General features: G+C 45.5%; 1 protein-coding gene across 1 annotated transcript in view; it reads right to left on the reverse strand.

The window, feature by feature from the left end:
• Nucleotides 1–4,673: 4,673 nt before the first annotated feature.
• Nucleotides 4,674–22,009, reverse strand: part of LOC117036295 (deleted in malignant brain tumors 1 protein-like) — a 41,180-nt gene continuing 23,844 nt past the window's right edge. The window contains exons 9-17 of the mRNA XM_033131082.1: nucleotides 20,714–21,028; nucleotides 19,549–19,593; nucleotides 18,661–18,975; nucleotides 14,699–14,737; nucleotides 14,150–14,218; nucleotides 12,766–13,077; nucleotides 10,465–10,640; nucleotides 7,329–7,711; nucleotides 4,674–4,965 (exon numbers count right to left, since the gene is read on the reverse strand). Coding sequence (XP_032986973.1) covers nucleotides 4,674–4,965; nucleotides 7,329–7,711; nucleotides 10,465–10,640; nucleotides 12,766–13,077; nucleotides 14,150–14,218; nucleotides 14,699–14,737; nucleotides 18,661–18,975; nucleotides 19,549–19,593; nucleotides 20,714–21,028 — 1,946 coding nt within the window. The remainder of the gene's footprint in view (nucleotides 4,966–7,328; nucleotides 7,712–10,464; nucleotides 10,641–12,765; nucleotides 13,078–14,149; nucleotides 14,219–14,698; nucleotides 14,738–18,660; nucleotides 18,976–19,548; nucleotides 19,594–20,713; nucleotides 21,029–22,009) is intronic.

A 22,009-nucleotide genomic window follows, 5' to 3' on the forward strand; every position in this document is an offset into this window, starting at 1 on the left:
GCCATACATAAGGGAGTCATACCGCTCGCTATATTCTCACTAGCAGCTGGTTGGAGACACAGGAAGCAAGAGCCACACGATCCACAATCTGCCGCCCACTTCTCTGCCAACCAACCAACCCCTTGCTAACTGTAACCTGCCGTCCGCTTCTCTGCTAACCAACCAACCAACGTACCCCATTGCCAGCGTAGCCACGGCAGTTATATTAGTGGCTAATGGCTAACCAGTAACAGCTGATGGTCAACTAGTCAGAGCTGATGGCCATCTACTAACCCAGCCAGCACCTTTCCACGTGAGGCTGAGTCTGGAATTGCTCTCTGGGAGTCTGTCTCCACAACACACATTTCAGGTTCTAATGTGTCCAAACAGACAACCACATTCCCGAATGCCTACCATACACGTGTACATTATGCTGGGGGTACACAGCGGATACGTTTGCATCTTTACCCCCATACAACAGGTCCTTAGGGGACCCGCTGACTTCCAGCTCCAAATCAAAACAGATCTCCCCCATTTTCTTTTTAATATTTCCATAACATTTTCCACGTAGGCCATATGGTTGCGTCTCCTCTGCATTCATCTGTGTAACCTAAATGTAAGTACTGTCAAGTTTTTTGCTAACCAAATGTGAAAGTACTTAAGAATTTAATTAGAACGGGCAATTCAAACTAAGTTCTTCAAAAGAGCACTTAAAAACTGTCCGGTCACGGCTCCATCAGCCATCCGTCCATCAGGAACTGACTGGACATCTGCTGGTGGCCTGGCATGGGGTAGTCAGAGGTGCACCAGGTGCGGTAGTATAATTCCAAGAAAAATGTCAAGCACTGTGGCTCCCTAGAGGGTGCATAGGATTGTATCATCACGACATAGAAAGTCCTTTGTAGTGACGCCATTGAGATATACCAATGCATTATCAGTAATATATAATATTGAATTTTATTTCTTTAGGAAAAACTACAGTGAAGTGATGAAAGATCCTGGATCTGGAGTTGGTGGCCTGGGTTTTAGTTCTTCTGCTTACCTGGTGGGTTACCTGCGCCAAATCACCTTCAGTCTTGACCTCCACCATTTAAAATAGGGATGGTAAGAGCTGCCCACTCCCTGGGAGTGTTGTAAGGATTAAATGAGAGAGAGTTGCCTCAGGAGCTATCTGTTGTCATGCAGAGTGTCATGCAGGGTCTCAGCTCGTGCTCCCTCATAAGGACGCAGGATATGGTGAGGCCAAAAAGGAACACGCACGGAGCCACAGATAGGGAAGTCATACCACTATATTCTCGCTGGTGGCTGGGTTGGTGACCCAGGAAGCAGGAGCCACACGATTCGCAACCCGCCGTCCTCTTCTCTGCCAACCAACCAATCCCAGTTGTTAACTGCAATCCGCCGTGCTAACTGCAATCCCCTCTTGTTAGCTCAGCCACCATCTGCTGCTAGCATAGCCACAGCAGTTATATTAGTGCCCAATGGCTCACTGGTTACAGCTGACAGCCAGGTAGACACAGCTGATGGCCATCCGATCACAGTTGATGGCCATTTACTACCCGAGCCAGCACCTTTCCACATGAAGCCAAGAGCCTGGAAACTGCACTCCTGGCTCTGTCCCCACATCTGTGTTCCACTTACCACCAATGACGAGTCCTCGTGGCCAGCGCCCAAGTCCCATTTTAGAATCTGCTTCCTCCAACCACAGCGTGTACTGACTGACATGGGTTGGTTTCCTGGGAAACCACCTCTGACACAGAGGTTTGTGTCCAGAAGGATTCCTGGGGAATGCGCTCAGGATAAACCCGTGTGAGAGGTGAGGGAGGCAGGACTGGGCAAAGGTAAAAGGTCTAGCCAATTCCTGGGGAGTCCTGGGCTGGGCTGGCCCTTCAGAGATGCCTTCCTGCCCCCAGGCACCGACCTTCATATGCCTCTATCGACCCGTCATTGGTTGAAGGCTGTGAACTTGGACAAGGCAGCTGCCTTGAGCTGAGGGAAATTCCTGCAGAGCAGTGGGGCTGAGGGTCGTCAGCCATCAACACTGTCAGCAGCTTGAAGAACAAGCTTCATCTTCATCTGAGGGAGAGACCTGGGAGTCACACCAGAGTCATTACACTCACTTCTTAAAAGAGCAGGGTTTTCAGAATGTCTCAGAAAGTAAAGTCGGACTCTGCACTGTACTCAAGAGACATGCTTAACCAAGTGTTTTAGGAAGGCGGAAACAAAGGCTGGGCAATAGAAGACCAGCGCGTGCAAACCAGCCGGGAAGGCTCACCTCATTACTACCGAGCAGGGTGGAATCAATCTACTCATGAGGCGTCTGCTGCCCCCTCCCAAGAAGGTGGAGTCACCTTGTTATTTCTGGGTGGGGGTGGAAGTCCTGGCTCACCCTTAGGCCTCTGGTGACACCACCCCAGAGCAGACTCAGAGGGTTACCTGCCAGGTGGGACTGGAAGTCCACGCTCCCCAGTTGGTATCCCCTGACATGGGGGTTATCGGGGAGGCCCTGGTTACTGCCAGGAGGTGATGAAAGTCGTAGCTCCCCGCTCTGCCTCCTCTGACACCCTCTGGGGGAGGGGAAAAGTGAGGGGTGCTGGGGGCAGGCAAAAGTCTAGGCTCCCCAGTTCACGTTTGCTGCCTGGTGGGGGAGGGGCACAGTTTTACTGGTGTTTGGAGAAGGGCAGGTATTGTCTAAAAGTTTCCTGTAAGGAGGGAGGGGGGTGGTAGATGAGGGTAAAAAGAATCAAATATGTGGTGATGGAAGGAGAACTGACTCTGGGTGGTGAACACACAATGTGATATATAGATGATGTGATACAGAATTGTACACCTGAAACCTATGTAACTTTACTAACAATTGTCACCCCAATAAAAAAGAAAAAAGAAAAAAAAGTTTTCTGTGCTGCCTCACTGCTGGTCCTTTCGCTAGAGAGAGCAGGTGTCTCTTGAGGCTTTTTGTCTGCACCCAGGGGTGTTTCTGGGTTGCAGGCTTCTTCGTGCTAAGTGCATTTTGATCCATGGGGCAGAGAATGCTGGACAGTGGCCATGGCTGTCCAACTTCAGCATTCCTAAGACTCACCTGCTTTTGGAAAGGGCAGTTTCCTGGCACCCATCCACTGCACAACACCCAGAGAACCCGACCTGGAAGTTCACTGGACCCTTATTTATTTACTCTTGAAAATTCAGTTCTTTCTCTTCAGCACTTTTCACATTATTTGTTAAAATCCATTTTGGAAGCGGGCAGCCTCCCCGTTTCTCAGCACGATATGGACAGCTACTGTGAACGGGCAGATGAACTTTGGGAAGTAGAAACTCTGGCAACTCACAGTTACTTAGAAAAACTGCTTTATCCATTTGAAGCACTTGCATAAAATAGATGGCAGATGTTAAAATCATTGTTTCATGTGATTGAAGATGAAGTTACCCGGTGACAAATAATTAACTTTTGATTTAAAGATGCCATCTTCACCAAACTGACCAGTAAATACATTCCATCAGCTCCTACTACATATGAGCAGGGAACCTCATCAAAACAAATGTCAACATCATATTTGTATCAAGACACTTGTCGATGAAAGGAACGTTTGTAATGAAACTGAGATGTCCTCCTTTAGAGGCCTTACCTGTCCACAGGTCACGTGTCAGATTTCCATCTCTGAGGACTTTGGGGTTCCCTCCCTACTCTCTAGGGGACTTGACCATACTGTATTCTCATCTTGTGCATGCTATTTAACAAAGACGGGAACAATTTCTTGGAGTTGAGGACTCATATTTTAAATATTACCACTGAATATTTCTTGACAAATGAAAAACCTGACTATGTCCAAGTCTGTTTCTTTAAAGACAACTTTAAAGGTATTGAGCCTAGCGCAGGACTCTTTCTATTAAGATAAAAAGACAGAGTCGATAAAGAGGGTGCCGCCCTCTTTCTGAGAAGATGTGGGAATATGCGAATCTTTCTTTGTGTGCTTTTCAGATTTCCTATCTACTTCTCAGGTTTCTTATCATGCTGCGAGGATCTGGGAAACAAACTGAGTGTGCAGGGTCTCAGAAAGCAGCCCTGAGTGGGTCCTGTGATTGTTTCAGACTCTCATTTGCAAGCTGTAACCCCAAACCAACAAAGCTGGGGTCCAATTTGTTCCCTTAGAAATAAACAAAGCTTGTTTTGAATAGGTGACAATGAGTAAATGAGTCAATGATGTGTTTGATTCAACTAATCAGTTAATAGAGTTAAAAAAAAAAAAGAGCAGTGGCTTCCTGACAGACACTTATGAGTAGTTTATTTTTCATAAGACTCTTGGCAAGATCTGAAAATAAATTTTCACACAACCAGAGGAACAGAAACGAAAAGATCACCCTACTAGGTCAATTAAAACAATCTTTAAGGTGGCAATGTGTTATAGAGAGATGACTTTGTTCTTTACAGCATTTTGTACAGTTTAAGACAACGATACAGGTCTTGACAGTGCAGAATTAGAAAATGCAACATTTCTAGCCCTCAAGAGAGCATTTGCCTTAGAAGTTTAGTAATCAGAGAAGATGTATTTAGCAACAAACCTCAGGGAGAACGTCTGTAGCTGTTTCTTTACCTGTCTCTATGTGGACAACCTCTGATTTGTCAAACTCATTGTTTTATTGAAGAGAAATAGACTTTGCTTCTAATTTCTAACAGATTCATGTGAAAATTGGAGGAATCACACAAAGTTCTTGCTCTGCTCAGTTCCTCTGTGGATTTCTAGTGGCCCCACCATTTGGAAATGCTCAGCCTGCTCTTCCGTGGCTTCCATGGGGCCTGCACCTCTCTTATTCCGCCCTGCACAGCCCTGGGAGCAGTGGGAGGAGTGGTCCCCCACTTTGCACACGGCGACCTTACACTGCAGGTAGATCACGTCGTAGCTGTTGAGAAAGTTCAAGGCGTTGAACTTGAACTGGGCCATGTTCTTCTGGCGAGTGTGGAGGGTGACGTAGGTATCATCTTTGATGCACCTGATGGGAAGAAGGACCCCAAGCCAAAAGGATCAACTTAAAGCATGCTATGAATTCACTCTGACTCAAATGATCAGACTTGGACCCAGACCTCTGAATTCCAAATAGGGTTCTTCCCCCTACCCACTCTTTCTTTCTTTCATTAAAAAAAAAAAAAAAAAAAAAAGCTTTCTAATACTACCATGAGTGGACAAACCACTATTCCTGATCAGAAACAGAAGGGAACTATAAAACAAATATAATAAAACGAAAACAAGGTAATTAAATTCTAGCTAGAGCTGTTGCCTTCAAAAGGCCTACTTGATTTTGTCAAAAGGAAAGTGGAAGGTGGGGGTTGTATTATTTAAAGATGAACTTAGATTATTTTAAAATGAGTTTTGTAAAACCCACTGCAATCACTGAAAAGTTAAGAAAATAATTATAAATTATACATCAAGAGAGCAGATAAAATGGAATAATATAAAATGTTCAATTAAAATAAGCATATACAATGCTTTATTAAAACCAAACAAGGCAGCAAAAGGAGAGTTGGGGGTGCGGGAGAAGCAAAGAACAAATGCAACATATAGAAAACAGTTATCAAGATGATACAGATTAGTCCAACTATATCAATAATTACTTTAAATGTCAATGGTTTAAATATACCAACTTAAAGACAGAGACTGCCAGAGTAGATTTCAAAATATCAAAGACCTATAAGAAATCCACTTTAAATATGAAGAGAAAGATAAATTAAAAGTAAAGGAGAGAGAATTACTATGTTAATACTAATGAAAAGAAATCTGGAGTAGCTGTAATAATTTCAAACAAAATGGCCTTCAGAGCCAGGATAATTATCAGGGATGAAGAGGGGCATTACATAACAATAAAGAGGTAAATTCTCCAAGAAGACATAACAGTCCCTAATATATATGGACCTAATAATAGAGTGTCAAAATAACGAGGCAAAAACTGATAGAACTGCAAAGAGAAACTGCTAAATCCACTATTATAGTTGGAGATTTCAGCACCCCTCTATCATTAATTGACGGATCCAGCAGGCAGAAAATCAGGAAAGATATAACTGGTCTGAACAGCACTGTCAATCAGCTAGACCTAATTGGCATCTATAGAACATTCCATCCAACAACAGCATCCTTCTCAGGTCCACATGGAACATTCATAAAGATAGACCACATTCTGGGCCATAAAACATACCTTAACAAATTTAAAAGAACAGAAACCATACAAAGTACATCCTTAGATCACCATGGAATTAAACTAGAAATCAATAACAGAAAAGTTGCTGGAAAATTCCTAAATATATGGAAATTAAACAACATACTTCTAAGTAACCCACAGATCAAAGAAAAAGTCTCAAAAGAAATTTAAAAAAAATATTTCAAACTACGGAAAATGAATATACAATTTACCAACATTTGTGGGAAACCCCTAAAGTGGTGCTTAGAGGGAAATTTATAGCGTTAAATGCATATATCGAAAAAAAAGAAAGATCTAAAATGAATAATCTAAGCTCCCACCTTAGGAAATTAGAGGAAGAAGAATAAATTAAACCTAAAGCAAGCAGAAGAAAAAAGTGTCCCTTGTTAAATTTTGGCATTAATCTGTGCCTCTCTCTTTGATGTATTTGTAAGGAAAATTAAAGGGAAGAGCTTTCTCTCTCTGACTTAGTGCAATTTCCTGCTACATCTGGGCTGACACCACCTGGGGAAGGTGGCGCCGCCTCTTGCTCCACGCTGGGCTTTGGGAAACAGTCACTACCATGCTTCCTGGGGCTTTAGGATATTGTGGGTTCACCACTCTAAAGCTGCTGTCAGTAGCTGATAAGTTTTTGTGCGTTTTGCACTGGTTGCAATTGCCCATCCATAAGCAGGTTGCCCTTATTAGCAGACCAGGGAGCTATAAAGGCAAGCAACTTGCCAGAGTGCTAACTTGACAAATCTTTTGTTTAACCAAAGGAGCCAGAAGAAATCTCACCACTGTAAGCGCTTAGCCTGGGATAACCCACCGGCCCACCAATGTAGGCCAAATGTGCTGAGGACTGGGGAGTGTAATAAAAATCATAAAACTTAAAGAGAAAGAAATGAGTATTAAAGGGTGGGATGGGACAGTAGAGTCCAAGACAGCAAGGGCTCTGCCCAGGACTCAGGAGATTCAAGGGAAGTTCCATACTTCCTATAATTATTTGTCCCCAAATGGGATCAGAGGGATGCTGAGGGCCTCAACTCTGCCTCTGGGGCATGAGGAGGACTCTTTTGCACACTGTTATGATTTAAGACTACCAGTTGAGGAGCCAAAGGTCCCCCAGTGGACCGCCCCATGAATCTAACAGTCAACCCTAGGGGACCTTCCATTTTCCTTACCCTTGCCGGATCAAATCGTACTTGACAGTCGTAAAATCATGGGGATCTGGAGAAACCACACAGGTATCCACAAAGAGCCTCAGGTCGGGATTGGGGCTGTGGAGTGTGGCCTGAAGGAAGACCTCGTTCCTCTGACTGGTGTAGTACGGCCCCGTGTTCCCCACATGCTGTGACATGGGCAGCTCGAGGAACGATATGGACACTTCGTAGCCAGCATCCTGCCTTGGGTTGTCAGCCCCAGGAACAATTTCAATGGCTGATGGGCCATCCACCCTGCAGGTGAACTTCAGCTGGGGCACCCTGTGGCGCACAATGATCTGGCCAGGGTGGCCCCGTATTCGGCCTCTGATGGAGTTGGAGTAGCTGAGGGACCCGAGGCTTTCCTGGAAGGAAGAGAGCAGAGTTGGTGGCCAGTGGTCCTGGCTCCCTGACAAGCACCTTCCTTCATGAATAGAGACCTCTGCTGCTTGGTGCCAGCTTGCTGAGAAGCTGGAGGCCAGGAGGCTTTGGGCCTGGCCTTTGTGGTACCTGATGCCATGATGGGGTGACTTTATGTCCTTGGTCCTTGGAGTTCAGGGTACGTGCAGGGAGCCCCCAGTGGATGAGCCTTGACTCCCTTCTTCCCTTCTGTGAGGGCCAAGCTGTGGTGGTATGAGGTGGGGTGGCTGCTGAATTTGTCCACACATTCTATTTCCTTAGCCCATGATGTTCTCAGACAAGAACACAGCATTCCCCAGTGGAACGCTCCTCCTTTCTTCTGGCTCCTCCCTGCTCTTGACCCCAGACCAGTCCTGGCACCATGTGAGCTGTAGGCCTGGCCCTGGTGACCTTTGCTTTCAGCCTTGCTCCTTCAAATCCATTAGAGGGGCTTAAAGGGGTTAAGGGGGTGCTAAGGCTGATGAGAAGGGGGCCACTGCTTCTGGCAGCCTCCTTCCCACAGCCCTGTGTGGCACCCAGAGAGTCAGCTTGTTCAGGGACATTTGTTCAAGGAAGCCTCGGTTTGTGTGATCCAGATCCTGGGATATTCTGCCTTGGAACCCCAAGTACTGCTTATACCACTGTTTCTCACTGGTCTGCCTTTTTGGACATTTTCTTTCCTACTCATCCCACTTCCTCTCCAGCCCCTGTTATAAAATTTTAGTACAACAACATAAAGATTTTTAAGATCCATAAAGAAAGATTTTTGTTCTTTCTTTGCCCCTAAGAACCAATATCTCTCCTCCCCCTCAAGGGTGACGTCGCCCTCGTGGAGAATGCACAGTTTAGAAGACAAGCTAAACTCATGATCACAGGGACCTGCTCCCTTCCAACCTGACCTCGGGCTCCCTGGTGTTCACGGCCCCCAATCTCTTCCCGGAGCCCTCCAAGTTTGCTGCTGCCTCGAGGCCTGGGCACCTGCTGACACCTGGCCAGCGCTCCTCCTGTTCATCTGTAGGGGGCTCCATCTCCTCCTGGGCCTCGGGCCTTGGCCCCCTATTCAAAGTGGACTTTGTTCCTCCTCAAATCATTTTCTGTTCCTGTCTTGGTTTAGTTGTCTTCTTAGCCCTTTTCACTATAAAGCATTCTCACTTGGGTGTTTGTTCAGTGCCTGCCTCCCTTTTCTTGACTGTAAGGGTCATGGAACAGGCCCCTGTCAGGCTTGTTGGCTGCTGTGTCCTCAGCACCTGGAATATTGCTCATTCACTGACTCTGAAATCAGACACAGGAGCTTTTTGTGGTGGTGTTTTCCCTGTGGGTGGCCTGGGACTCGTGGTTCCTGACCTGCTGTGTCCACTGGCCCAGCACTGTGATCAGCACAGGAGGCTTCTGGGGAAGCTAGGCCAATAGCTAAGAGAGGACAGCTGAGGGTCCTCCCTGATGGCCCAGAAGCTTCCGGGGCTGCCCTCCTCCCAGACACTGGCGGGCGTCCTGCATGATTCCTGGGGCAGAAACTTCTGAGGTGAAAACTAGAATTTCCAGAGCAAAAAAGATAAGCATGACTATGGTCTACACAACCAAATATACAAAATGTCAAGTATGGAATTAAAGTGGTTCTTTGGTGTCATGCATACTGTTTGAATCAATTCAACTTCCAACAATGTCAAGTGTTTGTGTGTGTGTGTGTGTGTGTGTGTGTACGTGTGTGTTTGTGTGTAGGCACACTGTGTGCCTAAACATGGATGAAAAAATTGGAGGAATGGTGTGGGGATCTTGCTCTGGAATATGTTATATTGTTAAATGTCCTGAGAAAAATTATTTTGTGGTTATACACTCTTCCGATATCATTGGTATACTTGTTTCCTTAACTTCAATGATATTGTTTTGTGAAATAAGCAGGTGGTTAAGGAAAATGAAATAAACATAATGCATTTCATTAAACATAAATGTCCTACCCTGTTTCCCCGAAAATAAGACCTAGCCAGACAATCATCTCTAATGCATCTTTTGGAGCAAAAATTAATATAAGACCCGGTATTGTTATATTATATTACATTATATTATATCATACTCAGTATTATATATTATATATTATATTATATTATATTATATTATATTATATTATATTATATTATATTATATCATATTATATTATACCTGGTCTTATATTATAGTAAAATAAGACCAGGTCTTATATTAATTTTTGCTCCAAAAGATGCGTTCAAGCTGATTGTCCGGCTAGGTCTTATTTTTGGGGAAACACGGTAGATATTTACTGGCTAGATTGGGAAATGAAACATAGCAGTCAGACAGACAGATCCTCTGTCCTCCCCAGGCCCAGCCCCTGCACATGGTAGGTGAGCACTAATGCTGAATAAAGAAGCATGTTGTGAACAATTCTTTGGCTTTTGCTCCAAAAATTCTTTGGAGCTAAGGGAATAGCATCTATCCCTTCATCCATCCATTCATCCATCCATCGCATCAGTCCATCAGCACTCAGCACTTGTTACTGTATGTTCAAAATCCAGTATGTATTCCAAATTCCCAAAAGGAATGAAAGCTTCAGACAAATTAGTGAGCTCCTCCAGTTCTCACCAAACTCAGAAATAAAGTCACGGCTTGTCTCTACCCTGGTTTTTTAACAGGTGATTGCATTTTTCAAACCACTCTTTTTGGCTTCCATCCACAGAAGGGTACCACCACCTTGTCAGTTTCTTACCTGTTGGACGGTGCCGCAGTGACCGTAGGGAATGTTGAAGATCAGGTAGCGTCCTGTGACTCGGGGACGACACAGCTCATCATTTAAGTGGACATCCCAGGAGGAGTAGCCCAGCCTCCGGAGATAGCCTCGGTCAACTGTGATTTGGAAGAGGTGAGGCAAGCAGGAGAGCTGGGCTGCAGGAGAAGGACAACGGGGAGAAACTCACACGGAGAACCTCGTATACTGGATGTGTAGGTCAAGGACGTGGGGTGTGGGTGTACGGGAACTTTCTAAAAGTACCATGGACAGTGCCCTAAATTGGCTCGGCTCTCATCACCCCCTACCTTTGACTTGACTTTTATTGATTTTATGTATAGCTCCCTTTTCCAAAAGTCACACCGTATCCACAGGGAATTGTATCCACAAAATCCATCCTATGGGCCGTGAGTCAGAATGTCTTCTAAGGATTTAAAGGACAGCTCCTTTCACATGTTGAGGACCCCTGAGCCTGAACATGCGTCTATCTGGGCCTTTGCATGACAGGCAGGTTGGAAAAAGAGAGTGGAAGCCAATGGGGAGGGAGGATGGGTGCAAAGGGGCTTCTTCCTCAACCTTCTAAAGCCCAGTGAGTGGATAGAGATACAAAATCTCAGTGGAGACACAGAAGCTGGTCCCCCTCATAGACTGTTCTTTCTTCCCCAGACAATTGCTCTCTTAGCTCCCCCTTTCCACAGCCTCGGACTCTAGGAAAGGAGAAGAATTTACCATTGTCCTTGGGTATAATAGAGTCAGTTCCACCTGGTAAAGGAAAAACAATGAAAAGCAAATGTTAGCTGTGCAGAAACACTGTGAGAGGACGATGCAGCCAGCGGTTGACATGAAATGTAGGGGAACGGGCTCAGCTGACTTGGCTATTAAAGCTGAGTACAGTGACATGAAAACAGTCCAGGGCAATGCAAAAGAGAGGAGAACCCAGGCCTCCTGATGGAGCTGGAGGATGGGATGCTGGCATCTGTGAAGTAGTCTTGGGAACACGGGTGTCATCAACATGAAGATTTGCTGGAGCAAGAGGATAATAAATACAGGGCTTTGCTGGTTGTAAACACCATCACATGTATGAAATCTGGCTGGCGTCCCTTCCCATGCACAAGGCACATTTGGAAACAGGCTGGGAAATATGAGTGTGCAGCAATCAAAGGCCTCCCCAGCCCAGAAACTGGGCAGGATGGTTACCTAGGAGAAGGGCCCAGGCCAGGAAGCGTGGCTGACCAGACTCACTCAACCTCAACCCCAGACCACTGGTCCTTTAGTTGCTATAATGGTGAAAAGGAAACCCCTTGGTGTATAATCCAAGAATAGAAAGTGAATTACCATTTATAGTGCACCCCTTCCCCAACCCGAGAGCAGAAGGAATGGCTGGACAGACACAATAAAAGTGAGGATCTGGAAATTAAACAGCCCACAACCCCAGACAGACTGATGCTACATGGCTCCTGCAGGATTGGTGTTTTTCTCAAGGGCACTGTGATCACTTTTCTATTTGGGCCCCATTTCTGTGCAAAACAAGAGTAATTCCTACATCAAGGCAAAAGCAATGGCATGATTTCTTTACCTTGTTTACCTACAAAAAAATTCATAATGGAACAGATGAGGTGAGCTCAGACTTGTTCACTAGATCTGAGAATTCCATCACTTTTTGAGATTTACGTGGGTGAATTAAGGAAGTACCTCTCCACACAGAAGGAGGTCAACTTCTGGAGGTCAGAATGACCAGACAGAATTTGGGTGACAATAAAAGTATTCCAGGAAAGGTACAGGCCAAACCATGGATGAAAGGGACACAGGGGAACTCAGGACATTGTAGGGGTCTGACTTCTGAGGGCTAGGTCAAGGTGACTAATGGTATCCACTCAGGACTGTGCCCTTGATGACCTTGTCAGAGATTGAAAAAAGGACTTGGACAAATTGTAGTCTGACCGATAGCAGCAAGTGCTATGTCCTTAATCATTTCTATTACACTGTCAGTTTTTCCTTGGGCCTCATAATCTTTTAGCTATAGTTCAGAACAAATATATTGCAATTAGACAAAACGGATTAGTACCCAAGCCTGTATGATTAAAACATTGACCTCAATGGTCGTGTTACAAATATGCTCTTGTTATCCTAGAATCTGGCTCCTTGGCCAACCTGATATTCCTTGGGATGGTGAATTTTGACCTTAGGAATGCTTGAAGAGAAGAGAAGAGACAGAGCCTCCAGAAGACGCAGGGCCTGGGGTGGCTTGGCCATGGGGCGGCGCAGGGGCGTGGCGCTCGGTACCTGCACAGACCACGCCCGCGTCCTCTTGGTGCTGGCAGTCATGTTGGCCCCAGCCAGAGTGAGCGCAGCTCTCCAGTGCATCCTCGGTGCCCTCACAGCGCACATTGTCCAGCAGGATGGGTCCGGAGCCGGGGCCGAAGTGGCAGCGCCCGAGGGCACTGAGCGCGCGGCCGCAGCCCAGAAGGCGGCACACGACACGGGCGTTCTTGATGTTCCAGTAGTCGTCACACACCGTGCCCCACACTCCCTGGTGCCAGATCTCAACGCGGCCCTCGCAGCGGCTGCGTCCGCCCACCAGACGCAGGGGAGGGTCTGCGGGAGGCAAGAGAGCAAGTCAGGTGGGAAGGACAGCTGGGTAGGTTCCTACCGCCAGACCGCATCTCAGGTGTCCCTTGTCATTTACAATAAAAACATTAACACTGGGATGAGTTCTTTGTCTGATTGTGTAGTTCCCGTTCACTCCCTCTCTTCCTCCTTCTCTCTGCCTTCCTCCCCCACCTTTCTCTGTAGCATTTACTCGTTCACAAAAAGTAAAAGCTTAATGAACTGAAACCCTCAAGCGATTGGCGATTACGGACAGCCTAATTTCCCAGATACCTAAGAATTTAATCTTTAAACAAAAATACTAAAACCCTTAGCCTCGAAGGAAATAATTAAGCTTAGACGAGGTTTAAGGTTGGGGCCCTGATCTGATAGGACTGGTGTTCTGTAAGAAGAGGCACCAGATCTAGCGCCCTCTCTTCCCTCTCCCCTTCACCACCAGCACACACTGAGGAAAGGCCCTGTAACCACACAGCCAGAAGGTGGCCATCTCCAACCCAAGGGAAGAGACATCAACCCAGCTGTCACCTTGACCTTGGACTTCTTTTCTCCAGAACTGTGAGAAAATAAATTTCTGTAGTGCAAGCCATGCAGTCTGGTATTTAGCTATGGCAGCTCTAGCTAAGACAGGGAACTTAGGCAAGTCTCTTCCTTCTTTAGGCCTCATTTTTCCTCCAAAACAAGTGGTTGTTTAGCATCTTAACTCCTTGAATGGGTATTACCTGGCAGCCTGTGAGAAATGCAGAATTCAGGCTCCACCTGGAGCCATTGAATCAGAATTGCATTTTTCCAGGCGTTCCCTTGCTCACTAATATTTGAGAATCGCTGGTGTAGGTCATCTCTAAGGTCTCCTCCAGGGTTGGCATTTGGTGTTAGGTGAATGAGAATTCATCCTATCCCCACATCTGCCTTCATTGTTCAGAATTAGAACCAGCGGTGCGGGCGTGGCCTGGAACCTGCCTGACCTCTCCTCTCCTCTCTGCTGACCTCTTCTAGGGAAACAGGAAGTGTTTACTCTGGTGTGTAAGCTTGCTGGGCTGGGGTTTCTCAGAAAGTCACTCACCAGGGCTATGGCAAGGAGCAGGGAGCATACCTGGTAAAGAAGGTTCTTTGCCTGAAGTGGGAGTTGTATCTGCAAATAAAAAGAATCAAAGTCAAACATCAGTGAAAAAAATTTTTAAAGGAATTTTTTTTTTGGGAACAGCAGTGTGGCAGAGAACAGAACAATGAATGGTAGAATCAATGCTATCACAACTCGGTTCCTTAGTGTGTGTGTTTCAGTGTGCTGGACGGGGCAAAGCATCACCTGAAACATACACACCACCAAGCAGGTGGAGGTGTGGACCCCCAGGCCTCGCCTCCCTTGGGCACATATGACGAAGACCAGTACAACCAGTAGAAGGCGTGTCCTAGTGGAGGGACCACTCCTGTGTCTATGGACGAATAAAGAGAATATGAAGCTTAACTTCTGTGAAAAGGATGCTGGGACTTCTGTTTACATAGGGGCTTGTGCTGCAGACAAATAATTCAGTATATATGTTCATTTGTTAAATAGAAAGAGAGAGAGTTGATTACATTTAACTTAAGAAATGTGAGAGGCTGGTAACATTACCATAGGGGATGTCCACTTCTGCAGAGGTTAAAGATACATCTGTGCAAGAACAAAGAAAATAGGACACTTAAAAATGTGAGAAAGAACATTTCTGTGTGTCTTTTTACTGAGGTTTAGTTTGTGGTCAAAACGGCCGTGACCACAATGGGCTCATTTCTATGTAGAAATGGGCTCATTTTCTACATAGAACATGACAAGCAAGAAGTGGGTCTCCTTCATTTAAATAGTACAGTGAGAGAGCCTTTACAAGCTGGAGAGGTCACTTCTGCTGAAGTTGAAGAGATAGCTAGAAAAAGAAGAAAAAACAAATACCAGTGGAGAGGACAGCTGAGTTTCTGTTTTACTGAGTCTGTTTTGGGGACAAAATTTCCATGGAATGGCCTAGCCTGAAAAATGGAACTCCAAGAAGAGGCACTTAATGGGACAGTAGACTGTACTTTACCTGGAGTGGAGGTCACAGCAGTTGAGATCGAAGCTGTAGATGAACAAAAATAAGGCAGAATCAGACAGCCAGAACAGGCACACATTTCTATAAGATGCAGGAGCTGTAAAGATGGCTGCCATAGATCAGTGCGACCGGCCCAGTTTGTTTTTCTGCTTTTCAGACAGGAGCTACTGCAGGGCACATCCAGGCCCCCATTGCCTCCCGGCCACCCCTCCACTCCTTGGGTCTCCATTCCTCTTGCCCAGCCTTTACTTCTCCCCTTGGAGGTGGGGATAACCTATTCAGAGGGCAGTAACTGTTCCTCCACTGTATGAGGCTAACCTAACAAAGATTCTGTAAATGGGGGACTTGCTTTCCCTGGTTCTCTCTCCTCCCTTCAAATGGGTGGGAGGCAGTGACCCAGGAAAGGGTTAGCTCTGCAGACTGGAACTTTCCCTACGTGGACTGTCCCACGATCTCTACTGAGGGTGAGGAGGGGGTGGCAGGTCCATTTGTCTCCTGTCCTAAGTATTGTCCTCAACCCAACTTTATCAATAATAAAGGCCATATTTTGTGTTGACTCTGGTGTTTTATTTATTAATTGCTGTAGCACCTAGAGTAGGGGAGAGCACCCTTTTTACCGTCCTCCCCCAAGTAATCCTCTAACACTGTATTTGTAAAATTCTTAAACCCAAAGGCACACCAGGAACTCCTCGGATAATTGCAACCAGCATCTGTTAGCATTTACAGCCATTGCCAATGTGGCTGTGCTATAAGGTGTCCCCCTCCTGGTCCCTGCTCCCCCTCCCCAATTTGTTGTCTTACATAATACACAGCCAGTAGGGAGAACAGATAGCCAGTTGTCGTGTGTGAGAAAACAAGAACAACAGGCTCTTTGGAACACACCTGAGCGTATTCAAGTGCTTTACTTGAGCTTGAATGTTGGGACTTCAACTTGGCTGCATAGATGCCCTCCTCGTCTATTTCAGGGTTCTAGTCTATTTTTCAACGGATTAAGTCAGCCAAGTGACGCCTGGACAATTTGTATAGTATAATTGTACTATCTAGATAGAATTTCAACACAGCCTTTAGACAGGTAGTAAGAGGACAAATCAGCAGAAAACTTGTTACTAGTTGTAAGAACCAAATCTGTGGCTGAAATTGAGGTAGAAACTGTCAAAACTATCAAAACAAGCCTAAATTAAATTATAAGTAAATACCATCCTTTTCAATCAAGTTCACTGGTAAATAATTTTTTTTTTACAAGTCACTCTATTTACAAATTATGCCCCAGTCGTGTTCATATTTGATTATGTCTGTTCCTATTTGGTTTTATATTCTGTTTTATTAAGCTAAGGGAAATAAAGAATGGAGAAAATGGTACGTGGATCTGGGACCCAAGAGACCTGGGTTCTAGTCTCCACTCTTTGTGTAACCGAGCACTTGACCTTGGGCAAGTCCCTTCTTTTTTGAGTCTCCAAGCTGTTGCATCTGAAGTACTAGTCCATGGACTAGCAGCATCTGTACCACCTTGTTAGAAATGCAGACTCTTAGGTCCACCGCTACTGAATCAGAATCTGCATTTTAACAAGGTCTCCCAGTGATTTATATGCACAATAAAGTTTGAGAAACACTAAGTATCCAAAAGGAAGGAGATGCCTCCAGACCCAGAAATAATTGGCATTGGCAAATAGGGAACTCGAGAGACAGAACATGCCCATAATAAAGGGGGTGGAGCGGGAACATGCTCATATAAAGCGGGGAGGGGAAGTCCTTCCCCGCTCAATCCCAGACAATTGGTGCTCTGCTAAAATTCATGCTAGTATTTTCCATCCTCTGGTTTTTCCATCAAAGCTTGAAATCTATACTTTTATATGAAACCGACTTTTAAAACATGTAGTATTAAAAAAAGTCAAACATTGCATATGCAAAACTGTTATCTGAATCAAACCGATTCAGGGGTCAGAATTGGCCCATTGACTGCCTGTTTGTGAGTTCTGGTTTGAATAACCTCTAACATTTCCTCCAACTCTTAGAAAAATGTTATACTGTGATGGCGCCATATCAAACTTGTCTTTGCCTAAGAGACCTGGAGGTCACTTCTCACAGATCCAACCACAAAGAGCAATTTGTTTCATTGTCTGATATTCCTTAGAGGTCAGGTTCTACCAAGCCTTGCAGAAGGCTCTGAGGTTTTGGAAATATGAACCACTGAGTACTTTCATAACTGTTTACAGTTCAGAGAAAACTTAAGTGGTGACGGTATTTCTCCAACGTACTTAACCATATATTGATCAACTCAAGCTCTAGGATGATCCCCAGAGTTCCCAGGAGAGGAAAGTTCTGGGAGCCAGGCAGGTCTCGGCAGGCGGTGGCACACACATCCCTCAGGACCGTGACTACTGAGCTGCCATCCCTGTGTGCTTGCACAAGTTGTGCACTCAATCCTCAGGACAACTGTCATCCTCCTGTTCTCTGGATGAAGAAACCGAGGCCTGACAGCTAAGGGGATGTCCCCACTCTCACCCTATTGGTTAAGGACGGAGCCTGAACACAATCCCAGGTTCTCTGGCTCCAAATCCTGTGGTGCCACCCACATTTCCACTCAAAAGGTTTCAGTGGTCAAAGAAGTTTGAGAAACATTGGGTTAAGCAGAGTTAAAAAAAAAAAAAAGATCTACTGCAGGACTTGTCAGAGACTTTAATTTGCTAATAGATTATGGATCTTGAGTGGGGGTTATGGTATTTCCTCAACTTATTTAGCCATGCAATTTTTCCAAAATTTGCATATCATTGGGTTGGTGGACTGTATGTACTATGAAACACATATGTAGGAGATACAGTACTCTACTATTTTCTGAAAATGCGGACTAGAGGAATAGTTTAGCCTGAGGTAGCTGAAGTCCTGTGATGGTTAAAAAATATCAACTCACTGAATACCCAGATGTGTGAACACTATTGAGAATATGAATGAAGCTCTCATCACTATAACTGGATTTCAGAGACCTGCTGTTGCATGAATGAGGGAGGGAGCAAGCTGGATATACTGGATGTCCTACCTACGGGAGGCGCACATTCCTAGCAGGTCAATTTACTGTTTCACTCAGTGACTAGATGAGCGCCTTATATTAGTTTGATATGAGCCTGGTATTTAGCTTCATATGAAGGATAAACTCCAAGGCAAGCTATGCATATGTGATCTACAAAAGCAAGAAAGAAAACAAAATTACCAGGTGAAGTGGCCGTTCCCATGGCTGATGCTGAAATTGTGAAATAGAAACTAAAATAAGATAAAAATCCAAACAAAAATCCCGCCCACAAAGAGGAAATTTAGAAGATACTTTTTTATTTCAAAAATGTGTACCTCCTATATACTCAAATTAGATAAAAATGACTTCTGAAACGGGAAATTAAAAATAAGAAAGTTTTCTTGGATGAGACCGAAATGGAGATGGGGATTCTGGAAGTGAGAAAGGCTCACTGGTTATGAGAACAATATAATCTCCCCGGCAGCCTCGGGAGAAAACAAGCACGACTACCTGAGCAAACGACCCCGGCATCCTCACGGTGACCACAGTTGTGAATGGACAAGCCCAGATGCCAGCACTGGCCCAGGGTGGCCTCGTCACCCTGGCACTGCACGTCATCCAGGAAGATGTCCCCCACACCCTCCCCAAAGTGGCTGCTCCCCAGGGCCCCAATGCCCTCCCCGCAGTCCAGCTGCCGGCACACCACGTGGGCGGCGTTGATGCCCCAGAGGTCGTCACACACTGTTCCCCTTGTGCCATTGTGGTATATTTCAACTCGCCCTTCACAGCGGCTCCTCCCGTCCATCAGCCTGATGACGGGCAAATCTGCAGGAGACTCAGGGGTTATTATTGGAATGTGAGCAGCTCTCTGGCAAGTAATGTCTAGTGGGACTTCAGTTCTTCATATAATAAACCCCAAACTCTAAAAACTCTTATTTCCTTTTTCTAGCTCCCATAGGGATAAGTCAAATTAGTGATCACAAACACAGGGACAGGCTTTTCCAGCCTATTTCTTATTTCACGTATTTTACTCCATCACTCCCATTTTGGGTTTGAAATATGATAAATGCAAAGGTCAGATAAATATCTGATTTAGAGCTGAGTCATCAAATCGCTAAGCAACAACATTGGAATAGGTCAAACTCAACTTTTCATTATTTCTTTAGGCCAAATTTGTCCACTGGCCTAGACTCAAAGTTAAATCTGAGAGCACCCGACTAGACACGCGGCCGCCTCTGCCAGTAACCTCTCCCGTCATATGAGCCCTGTGTGTTCTCGTCCTGCGGGAGACATGAATCTAGGAGGTCACTGACATAACCTCAGGGAGTCTGCTAGAAAGATTGGATAATCAGGAAGCCTTAGATGATACCTAACTGAAACAAATAATAAACAGATTACCAATTGTAGGAGCTGTTTCTGCTGATTCTGGGGCAACTTCAGCAGCTAAAAGAGAAAACCCGGGGCATTCGTGTTAGTGGATTTACAAAACGCTCATGGGTTACAAGCAGAGTGGGCACATGAATCCGCATTTGTGCCAATGTGGCGGTTCAGGACATTCTGACAAATGCAGCACTGTCACAAGCAGGTCAGCATTTCGAAAGATTCAGTCCAAATCAGGTAGTTTCTCTGACCCAGCTTTCTCTCACCGGGGTGAGATCCTAGCTTTTGGACACTAATTGGAGGCGTCTATCTGAGTTTTTCCAGGGGCCATCCATAACAGCCCCTCAGGAGGTCTGAGGCTACAGCAAAGACAGATGAGCATTTGATGCCATTTTAATTCAGAGTTTTCATTGGGAAACACCATGACTTGTTTGAAACATCAAACACTCACTCTTCAAATTAAAAAACCGTGGAACAATAGAGTGGGATAGAAATATCCTCGCCCCTGTCTTCACCTTCACTCCGTTGGAACCTTGTCACCACCTACCCCTCTGAGGATGGAGGGGGTGGCCCTGGGCTGTGGAGGGACCTGACAGTGGGGTGAAGACACCCAGCCATGGGGCGGGGAGTCACGGATGTTTGTTGCAGACATTACTTAGTAACGAAAGGTAACAACAGGGTTTTTAAATATTGATTCAGCTTTTTAAAATGGTTGCATATAATTTCCCTAGTGGCAAGAAAAACCTAACTTTGTCAATCAACAAATCAGGAGAGTATTCATATATAGCTCTCTCTGAGAAATGTCTTAATGAGAAATTTATGAGATTGACACACACAGAAAAATCATTCTGGAAATGATAAACCTTCCCAGAGCAGAGACACAACTTCCTGGTTCCCTAGTATGATTTTGTTCACAGGATCTCTTGTCTTCTCTGGGCCAGGGGAACAGGCTGTGATGACACTGGACACACTGGAGACTAGTATCACCAAGGTCCTGCATTTTCTGAGTCTGCGGGGGTTCCCAGGACATGGGACTTTCAGTGCCCAAACAGGGAAAATCCTGGGCAAGCTGGGACAAGGTGTTTACCTGGCCTGGGACCCCAAGGCTTTCAGGGTTGGCAAGCATGGCAGGCATAGCTCTGCTGCTTGGGAGGGACACCCACATTTGGGAGGGTTCAAGTACCTGAGCAGATGGCCCCAGCATCCTCATGGTGCCCACAGTTGTGGATAGACAGGCCACGGTGGTGGCATTGCCCCAGGCTGGTCTCATTACCCGTGCACCACACGTCATCCAGGAAGATGGGGCCAAAGCCATCACCAAACAGACTGTTCCTTGGGGCCGCCAGGGCCACCCCACAGCCCAGCTGCTGGCACACCACCTGGGCAGCGGACAGGCCCCAGAGGTCATCACACACGGTCCCCCAGGTGCCGTTGTGTTGGATCTCTACGCGGCCCTCACACCTGCTCTTTCCATTGGCCAGCCTCACTAGGGGCAGATCTGTAGAAACCAAGAGCCAAGTCAGCACGAGAAGGTTCTTCAGATTCTCTGACAAGCCAGTATTTCTCGTTAAAGAATCCTACCTCAGGCTGTGGTTTGCTGTCCAGACAGCATGTATCCACAGGAAATTATACAGACAGAGGAAATGATACTTGTATGACTGCTTTATATACCTGAAATTTAGCACAAACTGCAAAGTTTTTCTCACCGGGCAGTTTCTTTATGGGAGCCCAGGCCATCTATTGGTTTTGTAAAAGAGCTATACACTTAAAAATCACCTTTTGCTTTCATCCCCTTTTGGGTATCCCGTTTTATGTTGTTTCTGTAAAAATTCAAAAGAAGTCGGCTGAATATCTGGGCTTCAGACTTGGATTTCTACCCCAAGTCTCTCAAAGAATATTATGAAGTTCTCAGAACACAATTAATTTATTTTACTTGAATTTAAAAATTATTTTATGGGAGGCTGCTGGAGGAACTTGGGGGTTGGAATAGCAAGCAGAGGAAGAGATGGTATCACTACGGCAGGAAGGTAAGGAATTAACCTAGTGACACTGAGCCTCGATCCAAAAGCAGATGAAGTTGATGCTTCGATTCTGAGCCCCAGAGACTGGAGCTGTCTCAAGGGTCCCCTTTGAGAAGAGCCCACAGCAGCACTATGTGGTCCAAGGCCTCGATACGGGGCTTTCGATGGTGCCCTGAGGGTTGGGTGTGGTGATCTGGCTCTCCTGGAAAACGTTCTTACACATGAAGAATCCACCATATTAGCAGGTTGCCTCTAAAGAGCTCGCTTCTATTCCACGCAGCACAAGGGCTATGAAAATAATGCTGGCTACCTTTCTGTTGACCTCAACCTAAGGAAAAGTTACACAATGTAAGAATGGAAAAAGTACCTATTAGACGGAAAACACCTGACTCTTCCCCAGGAGTTGAAGCAACTGTATCTGTAAAAAGAAAAACAGTCATCTTAAGTACATGCCAAAC

This window comes from Rhinolophus ferrumequinum, chromosome 16, assembly GCF_004115265.2.
Source record: "Rhinolophus ferrumequinum isolate MPI-CBG mRhiFer1 chromosome 16, mRhiFer1_v1.p, whole genome shotgun sequence".
Classification (NCBI taxonomy): Eukaryota; Metazoa; Chordata; class Mammalia; order Chiroptera; family Rhinolophidae; genus Rhinolophus; species Rhinolophus ferrumequinum.